This window comes from Myodes glareolus, chromosome 4 (genome assembly GCF_982192425.1).
Source record: "Myodes glareolus chromosome 4, mMyoGla1.1, whole genome shotgun sequence".
NCBI lineage: Eukaryota > Metazoa > Chordata > Mammalia > Rodentia > Cricetidae > Myodes > Myodes glareolus.
Genome location: NC_142029.1, coordinates 80,203,994 through 80,223,278, shown reverse-complemented (window position 1 = coordinate 80,223,278; position 19,285 = coordinate 80,203,994). Strand labels below are relative to the sequence as shown.

The 19,285-nt window shown below is 44.6% G+C and overlaps 1 protein-coding gene and 2 long non-coding RNA genes across 4 annotated transcripts; 1 reads left to right on the top strand and 2 right to left on the bottom strand.

Moving 5' to 3' along the window:
* Positions 1–3,852: 3,852 nt before the first annotated feature.
* Positions 3,853–10,227, bottom strand: LOC146894488 (uncharacterized). Its single transcript, XR_015001641.2, has 2 exons — positions 9,464–10,227; positions 3,853–9,341 (listed from the first exon to the last, which is right to left on the bottom strand). It is a non-coding gene; the product is annotated as an uncharacterized LOC146894488 (long non-coding RNA).
* Pou2af3 (POU class 2 homeobox associating factor 3) lies at positions 9,112–18,801 on the top strand. Of its 2 annotated transcripts, none has more exons than XM_048417403.3 (5): positions 9,112–9,263; positions 11,189–11,283; positions 15,080–15,134; positions 16,481–16,710; positions 18,120–18,801. In XM_048417403.3, the coding sequence occupies exons 1-5, from the start codon at positions 9,257–9,259 to the stop codon at positions 18,489–18,491; spliced, it is 759 nt and encodes a 252-aa protein (XP_048273360.2). In that variant the 5' UTR covers positions 9,112–9,256; the 3' UTR covers positions 18,492–18,801. The 2 variants fall into 2 exon arrangements, with proteins under 2 accessions (XP_048273360.2, XP_085544876.2); XM_085688750.2 differs by lacking the exon at positions 9,112–9,263 and adding an exon at positions 10,345–10,491.
* On the bottom strand, positions 13,625–15,737 carry LOC146894487 (uncharacterized). The gene is made up of 2 exons (XR_015001643.2): positions 15,026–15,737; positions 13,625–14,171 (listed from the first exon to the last, which is right to left on the bottom strand). It is a non-coding gene; the product is annotated as an uncharacterized LOC146894487 (long non-coding RNA).
* Positions 18,802–19,285: the final 484 nt, after the last annotated feature.

Sequence of the window (19,285 nt, the reverse complement as noted above, 5' to 3'; positions counted from 1 at the left end):
TGACTTTCCTGTCTAATTTTTATTAGTTATAAAACTATGTGTATTTAGCAAAAGAAAAAGGAAATGGCAAAATGCAGCTTGGAGTGTGTAAAACTTATTTTATATGCCACGAAACTTTAAAGTGTGCAGTGTTACACACATTCCCATATTACAGGGACTTGTAAAGGCCCAGTAAAAAATATGGCACCAGGTATGAGTGCTTTATTGTCTATAAAATAGGATGAGGTCAGGAGACTGGCTTTGTAAATGTGGAGTTTTACCCAGGGTATCTAAATGTTATTTCAGAACCCCCCACCTTAAAAGGTTGATCAATGGGAGCCTCAGTTAAACTAGGCAGAATGTGACTAATGGAATAAATTTATAGTTACCAGAGTGTCTGAATGCAAAGGGAAGTCAAAGATCAAAACTCAACTCACGTATTTCAAAACAAGACTGTTACAAACCAGCAGCAAACAGGACACCAAGAGGCAAAGGGGCAATGGGGATGGGCATATTGACAGGCAAGCGTCCTCAATAATGTTCCGGGTATTTACCAACTATACAAAGGAAATCCTCTGTGGCTTTCAGTGAGAAACGGAGAGCACTCGCCATCTACAAATTTAGAAACCGACATCAGAAACAGGAATCTGCCCCTAGAAAGTCTGAGGGGTGTGGATCCCTTTGCTGAATTGAGTAATCTTCACCAAGTAGAGTGGTTACTTGCAGGTCATAACCCTCATAAACAACCCCCCACCCACCTTGACTTTGTGGATGCATGAACCAATGCCCATAGGTGACATTACAGACCTCCTCCTATCCTCTACCACAGCCATTTCTTTACTTCCTTCTCACATCTTTGAGAACCCTCTGGTCCCTCGTGTCCCCTAGAAGCCAAAGTTCTCATTTTCCACCGAGGTCTCGAAAATTCCCTTTTGGCCCAGTTCTTCAATAGAGTCCCCAAAGTGTCTTTTGCTATTGTCTCATCGTTTACCTCAGCTAGGTGGGGGCAGGGGGTCTTGCAAATTCAAACCTGGGTATTAATTCATACTTAGATGTGAATAGGGGTTTTGTCTCCTCTCCTAGTCTTCTGGTGGTGTTTTCTGCCTAAGTAAACCACCCCTAGCTCACGAAATACCAACAGAAATGCTGAAGTTAAAAACCCTTCCTCTTCCTTGTACTCAAAGCTCCCAACTTGGAAAGTATTCATATGGGAACAAAGGAACAATGAGCTCCGGTGGCTGTCTGTCGTGTAGCACCCTCACAGATCCCCTGCCGACTTCCTCTCTCTCCACAGCAGCTTTCGGACAGCCCTAGATATACACATACATATGTGTAATGAGCACATCTGCAGGAGAACAACGTGAGACTTCAATATGCACGCTCTAATTTTCTGCCTGCTGCTGTGATAAACACCGTGGTCAAAAGCAACTTGAGTAGAAATGGTCGTTACAGTCCATCATGAGGGAAAGGCAGGGCAGGAACCTGGAGACAAAGACCATGGGGGAACCCTGCTTCCTGGCTTGTACCCCAGGCGTCCCTCAGCTTTTTCTTTGGGTTTATACACCCGGAACCTCCTGCCAGGGGTGGCACCACTCACAGTGGACTGGACCCTCACATATAAATCCTTAATCAAGAAAATGGCCCCATAGACTTTTCTACAAATCTGTCTGATGGAGGCATTTTCTCAGCTGAGGCGTCCTCTTCCAGATGACTCTAATCTGTGTCAAGTTAACAAAAAACACTGCGCAAACATCATACAGGGATCAGATCCTGGCAGCCAGCATAACCATGGCTTCAAAACATTTATCCTGTCTTGGTCATAAAACATTAAAATCCTTTCTTCAACAATTACAATTTAAAAATAAGGGGAAAATCGTCTCTTCTAGATCTTTTGAAATATAAACTATGTTACTGTTGATGGCAACTCTTCTGTGTGACAAAACCTACCTATCCTAACTGTAACTTTGTACCAGTGACCAATTTCTTTTGTAGTCCTCCCTTCCCCACCTCAGTCTCTGTTAACCATTATTTCTATAAGGTCAACTTTTTATACAATGTATACAAATGAGAAATCATGCAACACTTGTATTTGGGCTCCTGACTTACTTCACACCATGGGTGCCCTTAAGGGTCATCTGTATTGGCACAAATCACAGAACTTGTTTATTGTTGAATAGTATTTGTGTGTGTGTGTGTGTGTGTGTGTGAGAGAGAGAGAGAGAGAGAGAGAGAGAGAGAGAGAGAGAGAGAGAGAGGGAGGGAGGGAGGAAGAGAGAGGAAGGGAGGGAGAGAGAGAGAGAGAGAGAATTTTCTCTATCTGTTTATCCACTGATGAACACTTGGGTTGATTACAACTCTTCAATAGCAGAGATCCCTCAGAACACTAGAAATACAACTGCCACCTCACGCAGTAACCGGTGTGCGCTGGAAGTAGAGGTCAGCCTGAGCTCCACTCTGCTCCGTGTGTGCTCACCAGGAAAAGCTGGCAACATCCGCTACAGCGGAGGAGAGCTGTTCTTTCTGAAGTCTTCTTCCACGTAAGACCTCTGTCAGGTTCCCAGTAGCCCTAGGAGAGGCTCTGTTATCCTGCTACTCAAACCTGAGCATTAGGCCCCACACCAGAAAGAAGAGATCTGGGTCTTCTATAGATTAGGGATCCCCATGAGGGCCCTAGAGTCAGTTTTCAGGATTGGTTGTGTAAACTTTCTAATAACTATAGTTACATAGTGCTCACCAGGGAAAGTTACTAAGCAGTAATAGAATAATTTTAATATTTCTTTGGTTATTATGTTCAATATTCATCATCATGGCTCATTTTGCATTTATCTACTCAAACATTATGTTCATTTATTGGGTAATACTCTAAAGATACATTGGTTCTCAAACAAATAGGGCCTGTCAATCAGGCCTTGGAACATAAGAGGAAAATGGAGCATACGAAGATGTCCACATCCTTCTTAGAATACCTAACTTGGATCAGTGTCCACGAGGTTAACCTATGACAAGGGAGACATACACAGCACACACTCCATCTGTTATCCATTGCATCTGCCCAGCCTGCAGGAATGGGAGGAGTGAAAATGAGGCTACTAAATGCTAAGTAGTAAATGGCTTTAAGGATTCTGTTTAGCTTGATGTGTGTCGCTTTCATATATCCTAATTTTGTCCTGTTTTATTGTTCTTGAAATGTCTTATTAAAAATAGAAACAAACTACAAAGTTAGAGTAGGGAAATTAGTCACATTTCCTGACACTATTTCCTATTAAGCACGTGGCTATTAGCCACACCTTTGTTCGCACAATACCATAATGCGGGAAAAACACATTCTTCTCTCTCTCTCTCCCGCCTCAAACTTGATGTCTTCTGACTCATTGCCTCTCACGGAAGAACCAAAGTAAACTATGAGCCTCCACTGAGAATGCCAACTCTTCTGGGTCTTGCCAGGACTTTGGACATATTGACATTTTAAATAGGTAAAACTGGTGATGCCAAGTTCAACCCATTTAAGACAATACCAGAAATCAAAGGTGAAATTTACGGATCAGCAGTAAGGTTTGGCAAGTGAAACCTGCTAACCTGAGTTCTAATCCCAGGTCCTACATGGTAGGAGGCGAGAGCTGACTCCTAGAAGGCGTTCTCTGACCTCCACACATGTACTATGACGTGCACACACCCCAGATGCACACACCCACACACAACAAAAAAACGCATAGAATTAAAATTGTTAAGTGAAATTTAAAATATGCCCATGCAGAGCCTGCATTTGTAGACAATCAGCCCATGAATCACTGGGAGCAGACAGAGCACGTTGCTGAAAGCGTTTGTATTTCTCATACAATGTAATTCAAACCCCAAAGAAAGAGAGAAGAAAACCACATCTTTACTTTGTTTATTTAATAAGTACTTTTAAATGATCACTATGGCTTTCCACAGATGACTTAATAATGTAATAGCATGGTAGTCATGAAGTGCCCCCAAAAGAAAGTCCCCCAAGGGGAAAGTCCACAAAGGAAAAAGTAACCTCAGCAGTTAGCTACGTGCTAGCGTACAGAGATGCATATACACAGAAGAGTATCTGAATATTGACTTTTCTATAAATATATAGTTGAACATAAAACCACTTGTAATTAAAGTACCAAAATAACAACTGATTCCAAGGTTTAAGTCACATTGCATTGTAATGATATTATAGCGACTCACCAAAATTAATTTAATGTTCAACCACTGGGTTCTGTCTCAAATGCCCTCTCTGTTCAAGCCACTGTCACACTGTTCATCTTATACAATATGTTCACTAACCATTGACTCTAGAAAGGCAAACTGCAAACTCCTTCACTCTGGAGTGATCATCAAGGAAGTGAAGGATGCGTCAATGGCTCACCTTGCATCCCTAGCACTTGGCTTAGGGCGAGGATGCTGTAGGCTCTCAGCAGACCTGGCTTAGACTGAACTAAAACCACCACAAAGATGAACAGCTATTTAGCCCCTGACTCTGTGGATGACAGCTCTCTGAAACAAGTTGATCATGGATGAATATTAAGCATTTGTGGGCACATTCCTAGGATGGGCAATTAAGTATCTTGAAATATCTTTAAGAAGGAAAATTGATGAACTTTTGAAATAGTATATCTTTTAATAACCATGTGTACTATGAGATATTTCTAAGATGACATATAAATTAATTGTTTGGGGTTTACTATCTCTGGTATGATTAAAACAAGCACAATAAATTAGAAACTTAATAATAAATGTATTATTACTTAGGGTCAAACTAAATAATAATACATTTTCAATACTCATTTTCAAACATTGGCCTCATGTCAATTTAGGTATGTGATACATAAGTATCTTTTAACAATAACTTCTGATAAAGCAAGACTCACAGATTTACAAAATACAGTGCATTGCCATTAGATTACAAGAAAGAACAGGAAAAAAAGTTACACATTCCAAAAGGAAAAACAGTAGTTCAAACAAACAATACCAAGGTATCAGACCTTTTATATTAAGAAAAATGACAGACTTTTCCCCTAACCAAATATCATGAGTGGAATAATTCGGAAGATCTAATGCTTAGCAACTCATAAATGTATGATCACTCAGCCATTTTATTCCTCAACCTTGGTGATATAGTCACAGGTTTTCATGACAGTATTCTCTGTACACTTTTATATGTTAGGAATATGATAAAATAAAAACGGTTCAAGAAAATCAAAAACTTTCTAAGCAGTATGTTATGGTACTTTTCTTGCCTAAATAATAAATGATCAAAGGCTGGTTCATCATAAGCTTTTCTTAAAGAAAAACCTGAATTCTGAATATATGCTACAAGGAGAAACTGACTGTATACAAAATCTTCCATATCCTCCATCTACTAGCCTTCTCGGTCATTTTCACATGGACCAAATGTGTACCCTAAGGACCAACGAATACTTGTTTCTTCAATAGATTCAACTTTTGGGAACTTGATATTTCCCACAACATTCGGTAACAGTGTCCCCGCGTCGGGGTGACAAAAGAACTTTGCAATACTAAAGGGCTATAGTCAAATCTGAAAGGAAGGAAGTACACCTTCCCTCATCCCGAAGGTCCTGTAATACGAACATGCCTAAGTTTAATAAAACCTGCTTTGAGGGAAGGGCATGGTGGTGTGCAGTGTCATCGGCATACAAAGCCCCATCGATACTTTACACATTAAAAATATCCTTTCTACCCACTCCAGGGGCTGCTGACTGACTTTGCGAAGGTCAGAGATGAACTAAAGGATTTTTGAACTTTTTGCATGGAAAAGCAAAGATCTGAAAAGCTGATTTATGAAGAACGGGGGAAACTACGGACAGTGGCTTCAAGGAAAGAAGGCTTGAGTGGAAAACAAGCACTGGACCGGTCAGAGAAACCAATGTATGGTTGTGGAATAAATGGTAAGTGAATATCTGTAAATGAACCCATGATAGGAAAACAGTAGTGTGCATGTGGCGAATAGAGCCATTGCTGGCAGAAACCAAGGTTTACTTATCTGTATATTCCGGTACTCATTGCCATGTTGGTATATATCGTGTGCTCAAGGAACACCTAGTTGGATTATGGATCAGTCACTCATCACCATATTTATAGGACTCCAGTAATGGCTAAAGCAGCCTTACAAATAGTGATACCCATCTCCTCTGAACAGTTTTTCTATAATCCAGCAATGGAGCTACAAGCTAGACAGTCACTGGCCAAGATGTCAGTCCCTCTGAAATGTCAAGATCCCTTCCAACACTCAACATTAAGACACTGTGTTAAAAGCAAAGGAGCCTGTGACAACCCACCAGACAGACCCATAGTTGTTTTATTACAACCTCAAAGGAATTGATGGGACTTCGGGGGAGACATCCTAGAACAACAAGCCCCCAGAAAGAGGGTCCTGGTTGGACACACAAACCACAGTCAGCATAATGGACAGCTTGTCTTCACCTCTAGCCAGTTGCTTCTTCTGGGCCCTATGTTTCTAGAATGTTCCCACATCATATGACGCGGTCTTAAGCTCCTTGGACAAAATGATAATATGGCAAGGACTGTGGGGTGAGACTTACAAAAGTTTGAACCCCAGTTCTCTCATCTATGTGCTTGCTAAACTTGGCAAGATGGCCATCCCTCTAAGTTAGCTTCTTCAACTGTACAGTGGGACTACTACACAACACAGGTCTAGCGCCCAGTAACAACAGGTAAGAACTTTAAACAATCTTCTATGGTTTGGGAATGCAGTTCAGTTGTACGTAGAGTGCTTACCCAGCATGCCCCGAATTCTATCTCAACATCAAAATGAGTGAATGAATGAATGAATGAATGAGCAAGCAAGCAAGAAGGGTACCCAGTTCTACAGGCATTTGGAATCTCAGGGCAAAAAAAAAATGGCTGGTTGCTCTAGGTTTCAACACACACACACACACACACACACACACACACACACGAGATGAAACGTAGCTCCACTGAGAAAGTATTGTCTCTTGCCTCCTCAGACATGGCTTTTGACTCTGAAATGGCTGTTCTGAGGTTTTTCAGTTAAAATAACAAGAATCAAAACTCCTTAATGTTGTGTTGACCTGTAGTATAGATGACGGGGGGAAGAGTTTCAAAAGGGGTCTGGGGAAACAGTTTCCTGTAGTTGCTTGGCAGGAACACCACCACACTCTCACTCTGGGCAACAGCACCAACCCTCAGATGCCCTAAGACTTGTACTGTGGCGCAAGCAAAGGCTTCTGGGAGAAGAGGCGCAGATTTCTTTACTCTCTGTCATCTCTGTAGACCCCAGGCTTCAAAGGAGCCTGCATCTCCCAGCCTATGTTCTCTCTGAGGACCCAGTCCAAGCATTAGTGTCCTTGACGTTGCCAAGGGAGAACTGTGACCTCAGGCCACCTCAGCCATTCCTGTGTGAGTGGAGAGCTGAGGAAGGATATTTAATCTGAAAGAATGAGACAGCACTCCAGAACAGTGGGGGAAGAAAGGCACATATAGAACCATAGAGAGACAAGAAGACAGGAAATGAAGAAATAAACAGGGAGAAAAAAAATGAGGAATAGAAAATATGGGGGAGAATAAACAAGAAAAAGCAAAAAAAGACAAAAAGAAAAGCTTCTTAAAAGCAAGCCAAAAATAAGACCAAGATTTTGGGGGGGGGGAGGAGAAAAGAGGCAAAGGGAAATGCTGCATGGAAGAAGAAAGTGGTACCAGGGAGGGGATTTCTCTCAGTCCTGGGTCCTTCCTTGGTCTGGTCCTTAGGCCTGGCTTTGCAGAAATAGGCTCCAGTGGCTGATAAACACCAGCTGGACCGAATACAGCCCCACCTCACCCTACCCTCCACCACCAGATGCTGCCCCGGGTGTACCCAGCCTTGGTCCTCTCCCACATGTGTGGTTCCACCTGCCTGACAGACATTTCTGCCCATGATGCTTTTATCATCCCAGAGACCCTTTAGCTGAGCTATTATACCCTTTATCTAATACACTGCGTTTGATACATTTCACATTTTCAGATATTTTTCTAAAGGTCTTTGAAGCTAAAGCTTACTTTTTTTTTTTCATTTCAGAGAACTCGAACTCTGGGATCAAAGACCAGAAACCCGTACTATCACTTTATCTGCATTCCTGGAAACACCTAGTTGTTTGCAAAGGGGACTCCTCTGTCTCTCTGTGAAGACTTGGCCTGGCCTTCTCCATCACTCCAGTCTCTCCCATCGTTCACAGGTCAGAGAGCAACTCAGGCAGTGCCTGCAAAGTATGCATCAGCACAGGCCCAAGCTACCTGTGAGGGGGTCCAGTGAGGCAGCTCAGACTCCACAACCCCCTACCAAAGACTGGGGTACAGAGGAAGAGGAAGAAGCAAATATAAGAATATGGAATGCCACAGAGCAGTGATGGAATCCCGGCCTGGAGAAATCTCAGCCGGTCAAGGGCAGCAGTGATCATCCACAGCTCTCCTAGGAGCAGAGTGATCACTGGCACACAAGGACTTCCTGTTGGAAGCTCAGTATCTGTGGCCTAGCCAGAGGGAAGATGGATAGAGAGGAAAGGCCTACAGAGGCCAGGCAGGCCCAGAGGAATGTGAAGTGCAAAACTTAGGCCTCTGCTGTCCCCTGGCCTGCAACCTGGGCCCAAAGGGCCCTTTGCTGTGCCACACCCACTGGCTGCCATGTTCATTTTCCAAAACCTGAGATTTCTCCCTTAAAATGCAGATTGGACAACTGAGAATCTTTGTGGCTAGCCAGCCTGGCTCGGGTGATCCTGGAGGAGCAGCCTAGGTCAGTGGGGGTTTCTGGACCGCCTTTGTGACAGAAACAGGGAGCATCTTTGAGGACACCTGCTCTGTCTGTGGGAAGGTGGACAAAATGTTTAAAATGGGGAAAAAGCAGGGGTCAGGACCCCAAGACATCTCACTCCCTGTTTCTCTGGACTCTCTGTGGGGTGCCTGTGTGCAGGATTTCTGCAGAAGATAGGCCATTTTGTTAAGCCTTTGAATATTCAAATTGAAAGTATCGCGCAATCATTGATTGTCAAATCATGGGTTTCTAGAGGTTTTAAATACTTGGCATGAGGGGGGAAAAACTCAAACCTATACCCGAAGGTATAAAACATTAATTCTGTGTATCTCCTGCTCCAGGGACCTGGGTGCTGCCTCGTGTTTTGTGAAACTTTAAAAATGTCGCATCTCTGCCTTTCTCCCTGCACAGGAGCCCTGCTAGGTGCTGAGTCTCTGCAGCTGCAGCATCCAGTCTCCAGCCCAGCTCCTGCTGACCACGATGTCGGGTAACTCGACTGCTTCTCCAGGGGTCGGGTCATGAGGGCCAGGGGCACTTGGATCCGGGTGTATTTCCTCTGCTTTTCCTGCGTATAACAGAGAGTCACAGAGTCAGAGCAGGATAGTCAGGGCCGGGCATGGATCCAGAGAGGGCGCGGGCCCGCTGTGTCGGCTCCCGCTGGGTAAGGGCAGAGGCCCAAAGGCCCACCTGGCTGTGCAGGACAATCGCGTACCCCAGGCCTCTGCCTGCCCCTTCTCTTTTCCACCTTGGCGTCCTGGGAATTGCAGGCTCGGATCATGTGCGCCCAGAAGCGGCGGCGGGGGGAGCTAGAGGCTCACCGTGAGCCCGGGACTGGAGCAAGAACGCATCCGGCAGGGAGCTGGGCTGGGGCTGTCTCCGCGTAGACCCCCAAGGCGCACTCGCAGCCTACAGGTCCCCGGAGCCAAGCCAGGCAATGCGGATGGGGGTGGAGGGGTGGGGAAGGAGACCGGAGCGGAGAGGGCGCGCCCTCGCGCTGCGGCGAGACATCCGATTCCCAGGATCGGGAAGAAGAAAGAATCGCACACCAGCTTTCCTGTGGGATCCTAGCTCTCAGTTCTGGCTCGTGGGTGGGGGTCTCCCAGCTGTCCAGTCGCGGTCCCAGCACTAACCAGGCGAGGCGCTGGCGGCCTGGCATTGTCGCCAGATGCCCAGGCCAGGACCACTGCGCTCCACCCCTCCCCGTGCTACTCCCAGGGGCTTGCTCTTGAGTCAAGGTCGAGGCGGGAGTCACCCTGGACTTCTGCGACAAACCCCGTTTGGAAAGGGCATCTACCCGGTCTAACCTGGCATAGCAACCAGCCAGACCTACTCACTGCGCTCTGCACCCAGGCTGTCACAGGTCCCTCCCAGCCGACCCCCGCCTAGCGCGGCGGGCCACTTGGGCTCTCCCAGGCCACCCGGCCCAGCTCTGCGGGCTCAGGGGCGGCCCCTTCCGGAGGGCGGCCTCCAGGCGACTGCGCGGTCCTAGGGAGCCTCGGGATGCCTTTACTCAGAGCTGCCGCTCTTGCTGGAGAAATCTCCACAGCCCAGTTCTCTGAGAAGTACCTGTCCTGAAAACCGAGGGAGTGGGAAGAGAGTTACAGGGTCCGAGAATAGAAGGGGAAAGTGGATGAAAAAGAAGGGGAATTAGAAAAAGAAAAGGGCTGACAAGAGGAAATTCCCTGGACTTGGCCTCTTTTCTGGGGGTCAGTCCAGTAAGTACCTTACAGCCTGTCCAGATCCCTGTTGCTTGTCGGGGGGCGGGGGGCTTCCAGACCAAGGGCACCACAACTAACGGCTGTACCTCCCCAGAAGCCATGTCTGGCCTGATGGAGGAATACAGTGGGGGGAAAGGAGGTCTCACAATATGTACCTCACATTATGAGGTACCTCACATTATGGTGAGGTGCGAGAGGTCAGTTGTTATGAGTCAGAGAGCTCCCCCAGGTCCACAAGCTCAGTCAGAACCCCAGATTTTATTGTCTTAGCCAAAATAGTAGGCTTGCTGAACCTGCCTCCACATTCCAGAACAGCACAACTTGTACTGAACTCAGGATGAGGCCCAGCTAGGGTGAATGACTTCTTAGATTCTTAGATGCCCATGAGAACTGTTCCCACTAAGACCCGGAAGCTTGTCTTCACCTTTTCAAGCTTGAGAGAGTTCTCTTCCTCTCTCTCTCTCTCTCTCTCTCTCTCTCTCTCTCTCTCTCTCTCTCTCTCTCCCTCCCTCCCTCCCTCCCTCCCTCCTTCCTTGCTCCCTCCCTCCCTCCCTCTTTCATTCTCTTTGTGTTCTGCAAAGGTAGTAACTCCGCCGGTCGTGGGTACCCTAGCCTTAACAACGGGACCCTCGCTATACCCCTAGATACCCAAACTTTGGGGTTGACCATATTGACCCGGTTGCCTCTCCTGCAGAAAAACCGAAGGTGTATCAAGGTGTCCGCGTGAAGATGACAGTGAAAGAGCTACTGCAGCAAAGAAGGGCACACCAGGCCACCTCAGGGGCAACAGTAAGCACAACCCCTCCCCCACCCCCAGGCCCCGGTGGGCCTCCTTCCGCCCTGTGATTGGGAAGATGTAGAAGCTGCCAACAAGCACAGTCCTGCTCAGGGATCCTTACTACTTCTCTTTCCAGCTTCCCCCCAGGTTACCACAGGCAGTCACAAAAACATGTGGGGCATGGTGTAGGGCTCAGGGCTGTGGGAGGCTCATCGCTCACTGTTCGTAGTTGAGTGTGGAAGGGTTGTTGGTCCTCTGCAAGGGAGAGAGGCAGCCAGCAGGTAAGTACATTGTTACAATGTTAAGATAGATTATAGATACAGCCCCCACAAACTCATAGAAAAATTTCTCCCAAAAACCCACCTAGCTTCTCTGTAACTTAGACTCTATAGTCACTTTTGTGAAGAAAATAAAAAATCACCAGTCACTGGAAGTCTCCAGAAGAAAAGGACCCTGTCTCTAAAAGTACACAGAACTGTTACAAAACTGATCTGGGAAATCGTGGGGTGCCCTGCCACTTCACATACACTACTAGAGTGTGCAGGGCAGCTGCCGAACCATGCACGCTAGGTTACTTCCACCAACAAGAAGTTCAATCTGAAGTACCCTCGGCACAGGATACTGTTATTGCTCGTGGGGAGCTACATGTGGGTGTGGAGGAGTATCAGACAGCTAGGACTCCAATCACATGTACCAGTTACCACAGGTCCTCATCTCCATGAGGTGCTGTGTGTGTTCCAAGTAAAACTTCGTAGAAGGGACTTTGGCTCCTCCGGCAATTGGAGGGAGACACTGTGGAGGAACGGTGACATAGGTTTCTGAGCCAGAGGAACTGGACTCATGGCCCCTGCACATTAACTTACTCTCTTTTGTCAATTCCCCTCATCTTTCAGCTGAAAGCTAATAGGGTTGTCTAAGTACTTTGAGTGCATAACAGATACTATTTGGGAAAGGTCACTAAAATAAATTCCAACCAAGGGTGGATAGCCAGGACACACTAATGTATAGTATACCCCTGGCTCAGAACTTAGAGTTCAAGCATATTTGCTATGAATTTGGTATATACAGCTAGAGAGATTAGTTCTCTCCATTGCAGAATTTCAGGTGGCTGTAGAATGCCCTTACATTGCAAAGGGGATTTGCAGTCTTCTTTTTTAAAGCACTCTTATATATTCATTATTTCATTGGTTGTAACGAGCAGACGACATAAATAGATCAGAAATCTGTGTTCCTCCATGACAGCTAAGTCTTGAAGTTGACAACAGGCTAAAGGCAGAGACGAGGAGGTCTTATTTTTCAGTATTGGCTCCCTGAACTCATCATACTAAGCGGGAGTTTAATAACCTCAATGGTTCATAGCTATACCATTAATAAAACTAGGGACAAGGGAGCTGGAAAGGGCTTTTGCAGACAAAGATCAACCCACCAAGGTGTTTACAATAAAACACAATATTTCAGCAGGGAGCTTTGGTACTTAGCAGAGCTCTGCTTCGGCTGTACCCGGAGCATCCATCCCATTTGGGCAAAGCAATACTGCCCCTGTTCGATCCTCACAGCTGGTGTGACCACTGTGGGCTCCTTAGCAGAGTAAGAGGAAGTATTTGGCCAGGTTCTGGTCCTAAGAGAGTTCTGATTTGGCATTTCTGAGTTCCCTCTGAGAATGAAGAGGGACTTCAGAAACAATGTCTATCAAGACCATACACTGCTTGCTAGAATAGTCTCTACTCTGCTTCTGAGGAGGTTCTCACTCATCCCTGCCCTTTCCAGCACTTGAGTCATGAACACAGCACTGCAGTAGGAGACCCAGACGTGAAATCTCTCTCTGAGAGCAATGCGAAGGATGTCAGATTCTGGGGCATCTCCAGCTGTGTACCCAGTCGGCAAGGGTGTTAGTTACCATCCCAGGGAGAGTAATGTGTGCCTGTTCCATGCAAATCTTCCGAGTTTAACAGAGACTGTATGCAACTTCATTCAATGTTAAAGGATGTCTCTGGGAAACAGTAACCCAAGGAGAGAATTTATTGTGTCAAATATTGCAAAGCAAAAATAAGTCTGTTTTGATTTTTGCTATGAAGTCAGAGCAGTAGCTGAAATTTTAAGACAGCCATCATGAATGATGGTTACAGACCGAGCTAGATGACCCCGGCCTCTAGTGACCAGAAGAAAAAACTGTATGTGCCACACTGGTACATTTAATTTTAAAAACTTATTTCATCCATATCAAATTACACACACACATACACACATACACACACACACACACACACACATCACTTCTTTGACTTTAAGGTAAAGAAAAGCTTGAGTTAGTATTTATCTAAAGATAAATAAAGATAAAAATCTTTTTCAGCATTAATTGTCTTTGGATTTTAATAGCCTTGATGGTACTGTCAATTGTGGATTTGTGTGCTGTTTGAAATCTAAGAGAGAGGAGCCATTCTTTGTATTCTTGGAGCAAAATAGAGAGCTAAGCGAGGGCAAGAGAGATAATACCAAGTAGGATATTGTAAACTACCTCTGAGTGATAACAAGGAAGCAAGCAAACAGACCAATGGGGGAAGCAGGGAGTTAAAAACCAGCTCTACAATGAAGCAGATTTTTTTTTAAGACCCATTCCTTCCAAGCCCTCCAGCTCAAACTGCAGTCAGATATTTGCATAAAGAGCAGGTAAAGACTTCCAGCTTCCTGGTTCATGACATTACAGCATGGATCGGTTTCAAAATTAGCACACCTCCTGTTTGAGCCATGGCTGGCTGTGCAGTGCCTGCAGGTGGCTCAGGGGACAGCAGTGAGTAGATCCCTGGCAGCCCAAGAGAGGTGTGGTGAGTAGCTTCCTAGCCCAGAGCAACAGCAGGCGCGCTCGCTGGTCCCTTTAAATTTTAAAGTCACCGCCTGAAATCTAAAAGAGAAAAATCCCGAATGGCTCGGTTAGGGTAATTGTCCTTTCAGCTGGCAAATGGCAAGCTGCTTAACTTTAAATATTTAAAAGGCTCAGTCTTATGAATTTTCAGCATTTAGAATCAATAATTTTTAAAAGTAAATTGTATAGAAAACAGTTTTTTGAAATATGCAAAGAACTGAAATTGTTCTGGCTATGAACTCAAATGTGTATAAGTTCGAATCACTGAATACTACTTCAAGAAATTTTTTTATATTTTAAAGGCCATAAATGTGAAAATTTTAGCATCTCAGATTTAACAAATCTAGAAACAATGTCTCACTATTATTATTAATTTCTCTAGGGGAAATGAATTGCTAGGACTAAGAAACTAAGTAGTAGATACAAACCCAGAGGAAATGTATTGACTAAAGTCATAGTTGGGTTAAGTAAATGTTAACTCTTACTCATTATAAAATAAATTGATTAGCAAAAAGGCTGTTTACTGAGCTTTCTTGTATTGTTACATTTCTGTAACAAAAATTATTTACGTTAACCTTTGTCAAAATTAATCACTTAACATTTTAGCAAGGAATCTAATGTTAGAAAAAAAAAACAAAAACAAACACTCCCCAAATAAGCAAATATAAAATCAAATCTAAACTATCATGCTGGTTTTATTTAAAGAAGCCCCATGTTCTTAGCAGAAGGAGTCTGGCTTACCTACCTCAGCAGAGCAGAAGGAGAAGCCCCTGCCCAGCTCCCCAGGGTAGCCTGCAGCCAGCGCTTGCTCACCACCCACCACCCCCGCAGCAGAGCAGAGGGAGAAGCCCCTGCCCAGCCTCTCCCCCCCCCCCCCCCCCCCCCGTGCAGACCTGCAGCCAGCGCTTGCTTCCCTTTGCTTCAAGCTTTTCTTCTTGCCTTGACAGCTGTCAGGAAGCAGCAGTATCCACCTTCCAGACCCCAGCACGCCTTCGCCTGCAGGTCAGTACAACCAGCTCTCCAGTTGCCTCAACCCCCTGCAAAAGTCCATCTCCGAAGCCCTCAGAGCCTGACTCAGGGGTTAAGAGAGGCACCACCATTTAATTGGAATCCAACCAATCAGAAGGTGACTCCAGATGCAAGCCCAGCAAGGAAAGAAAGACAAAGTTTTGCCCTCATTAGATACTGTCTATTCTGTCCCAAGACTTTGTCCTCCACATTTATCCCAGTTGCTTGTCTCCAAGCAACTCAAGTTCACTATAAATCAGGGTTTGTTTCAGAATTTTGTTGTCTTTTCTTGGTGCACTGTGAGTTGGGATCAGAATATCCAGAATGATGCCTTTGCTCTTAATCATTTAGTTTCCAGCCGGCAGGGGCTCCCTTCCCACTCTTTACTCTCTTCCCAGAACGCAGTTCAAACAAGTGTAACTTTCCCCAGCCCAATATGAATAACTCCATTACATAAACACTCTGCCCTACGCCACTCAGCAGCTAAGAATTTAAGGAGGTCGTACAGAAGGAAGCCTGTGCCTATGGCAGTTCCCACCAAATATGTCACTTTAGCTTAACCTGAAAGGAGACTGCGAATTCTATAAGTCCCTTTAATAGGCTCTCCCTAAACTTCTCCCCTGTGAACCTTTGAGACTAATTATCACTCGTGGGGACTCCTCTTATTAGCATGGAAAGGAGGTGACGTGTGTCAGATTATTCCCCTTGGCTCGCTATCATTTTTGTTTCCTTTGCACTCTCCTCTTAACATGTCCACAAATAAGACACTTTGGTTCTGTACTTCCAAGCAAAGAGCTACCGATTTGTACTCTGCTTTCTAGGCTTCCAGTTTTAGTGTATGCATCACTATTAATGTCCTTTCTCAAAACCCTCTCCTCGGCAATTTAAGTTGCTACACGAACAGTTTAGGAAAGCAGCAACCCTGAATCAAGAGTATAGTATCAGGTTTCCCAAAACCCCCAGCAAGTCCATCTGTGGCTTCAGAGAAGTCTCCCTGGACTGTAGATAAAGTTAAGATGTCAATGCTTCCATACTCCAAAGAGCGAAGGCATGTGCTCTCCTTTGAATGTTACATTTAGATGCAGGCTAGGCCACTACGCATTGTTTTTATTTTACCCTGGCCATGTTTAGAGTTATCTACCATCTTCCTGATCAGACATGTCTCCCTGGTACCTGGGTTAACCCAAGACAACTAAAACAGTCCAAATTCCTAAACTGTTTACTTTTAGAGAATTTCTCAATCACCATTTCCCCCTAAATAAAATAAATAGAAAAAAAAACTCTATTCAAATCTTCTTTGCAATTTTTCGGCAAAAAAATCATTTCCCTTTCTCTTCTAGGACTTTATTTTGAACCAGAACCAATGTCTTCCACACCCAGTTATTTTCAACCCCGAGAATTTTCCACCTGTATCTCTTGTGAAGAAAGTCCAAGCTGCCTCGACCAGATCTTTGAGTCCTACCTTCAGACAGAGACAATCCTGGAGCCTTTGCTCAACACCGAACAAAGTGTTCCCCACTATTTCCCAGACAGCTGTCAAGTGGCCCCTTTCTGCTATAACCAGAGCCTGGTAATTCATCTGTATCCTTCCTGGAACCTGAAGGTTGCTAACTGTGGGGTAGAGATGCTTTGTAAAAGCGTTTACATCATCTCGTGAGAAAGCTTACAAATGTTATCAACAAGGAAATAGTCAGGGAAGCATTTAAAGTTCAATGTGTGGGCACCTTGAAGGGCATAAACCTTTGAATACACATTTATTATGATTTCCAAGTAAATGGATATCTGGCAATAAAAAGGTCCCCTGGTGCTACTCACTTGATTTATATATATCAGTTAAGAAGACGTCTGTTAATTTGGAAATCAATAGTTTTAAAAATAGCCCTTAGATTTTTATGTCCTTAAAATGGATTGAGGTTATATTTACACAATAGCAAATACTCTAATGGGGCCTGACTTAAAGGCTGAACTGGCTCTACTAACTGGCGGGTTTGGTCTGCCATAAGCAAAGCAATGTATTTAAGGCTGAGAAAGTAAGGCAGTGCTGTGGTGCATACCTTTAATCCCAGCATGTAGGAGGCACAGATAGGATTAGGAGTTCAAGGCAAGTCTCAGCTAAATACTGAATGGAAGTACAACCTAGGCTACATGAGACCTTACCTCAAACAAAGACCCAAAAAGTGCTAATCGTTGAAAGAATTTGGATTTTCTGTTCTTAAAGGATCTCAAATGTTCAGAAACATGTTCTCTTTAAAATGAGTAAGATTGTTTCTATGTTTTAGGGATTTGTAATTTTTTAAAGTTTTAAATGTAAGGCTTTTTTTTTCTTTTAAAAAGAAATGTGAACACATTTTTCTTTTAGTTTGTCAAAAAGTCTTTATAATGGAAAGGCTGAGTTTAGAGGAGACGGGAAATTAGCTCCACAGAATGCATATCTGACGGGGAACTCAACACCCAGGTTCCGCTCCACTGCCAAGATTGATGATTGTAAACTTGTTTAAGATGTGGTAGATCTTTGGCAGCTGCAGGGGGATACAGTGGTGACGGGGGAGGGGTTTTCTTATCTTGGGGTATTTTTGATGGACCCTGGAGACCTCAGTCTTTACCTCTGTGTGTTTACCTGGCTTCTCATGGTCAAGAAACCTCCAAGGTGCCACCTGCAGCTTATACTGTGGCCTGCAGCAGGATCTGAAGTGCAGGTGACCCGAGACACAGTGAGATTTTGTGGTTTAAGAACAAAACATCCTGCAAAGTATGGTTTTAACAAAGGAAGGCAGTGAAGCAAGGCAATTGATTGTTGGGGAGAAGAAAGGGGAGTATAGGATGTAGCGTGGTGAAATCACGCAGTCAGCAAACGAGATTACTTCTAAGGATTTAGGTGGACGGCTTGAGGCTTATTTTTACCCCTGATTTTCTCACTTTGCACAGTTAAATCCACACTTTTGATCCAAGCTTTTCGTTCCCTGGCTTTCATTTCTCTAGACTCCAGGATCACCTTCGGATTCCTCCAGTCTCTCTGGCTCCTTTGACTGCAGCTACTCGCCAGCTCAGCCGCCTTCCTACACTCCAGAGAATTATACTTCTCCGCCTTCCCTGGATTCCCTGACCCACAGTCTCCCAGAGGAAGGTTACTCATACCACCACCATTGGCCTTCCTACCCCCAGGACAACCACTTCTCCCCAGCCACCCCTCCGGTCTGCTACTGGGCAACCTGTGAAGCAGAGCATCTGGATGCCCTCCGAACCTCAGAGTTCTTCTACCCCAGCACAGACTATGTGGACTTTGCCCCCTCGGCAGCCATCACCGGTGAATTCTATAAGAGGGAAGCAAGCTGTGATGCCTGCTACAGTTAGTAAAAACCGCCCTGGAGCGTGCCGTGGGCACATCTGTTTCTCTACCACATCTAGATGACATATAACCCACTCAACCCTTCACAAAATAGCCCACATACGGTTTACATCTCAATGTTTTTAACCTCCTGATACTAGTGTAGGGATCGATAGAAAGCCTTCAAACCTGGTCTCGTGCCACACTTATTTTATACACTCACTGATAAAAAATTTTTGTATGGAAATTTCCCTGTGCCTTCCTTCTCAATGTAACGAACAAACTCTTTTGTAAACTAATAAATAACTTTGTATAATAGATTTTGGTTTTATTCAATTTGCAGTAATAGTATTGTTTGATTTCAATATTATCACTTAATCAGGAAATCGCTAACTATCATTGAATAGCTTCATCTAACTTAGTTGTGCATTTAAAATTATTCTAATACGATGAAATGCCGGGGATGCCATGGGATGGAGGAGTCGGAATTGCTAAGAGGCTGCGAAAGGAGAAACCTGCTTTGGCTAAAGGATGTACATCTTGGAGCAACATCAGACAAAGATATGATGAGTCATTTGTCTCTTTTATCCAGCATTAGTCAATGGAATGCTAATGTGGCCAAAAGCACACACTTTACCTACAGCAATGCTAACCTTGAGGAAACTCTGTTGTGTTTCCAAAATACTGTTTTGTAAACTTTCTCAGCAAATGTTGACCTTCCTTCTCTTGACATCTGCCATACAGCAGATCCAGTGCAGAGTTCAGATTTATCTTCTCTTCCTAAACTCCTGCCTTAGATCCTTAAATATGCATCCCACAC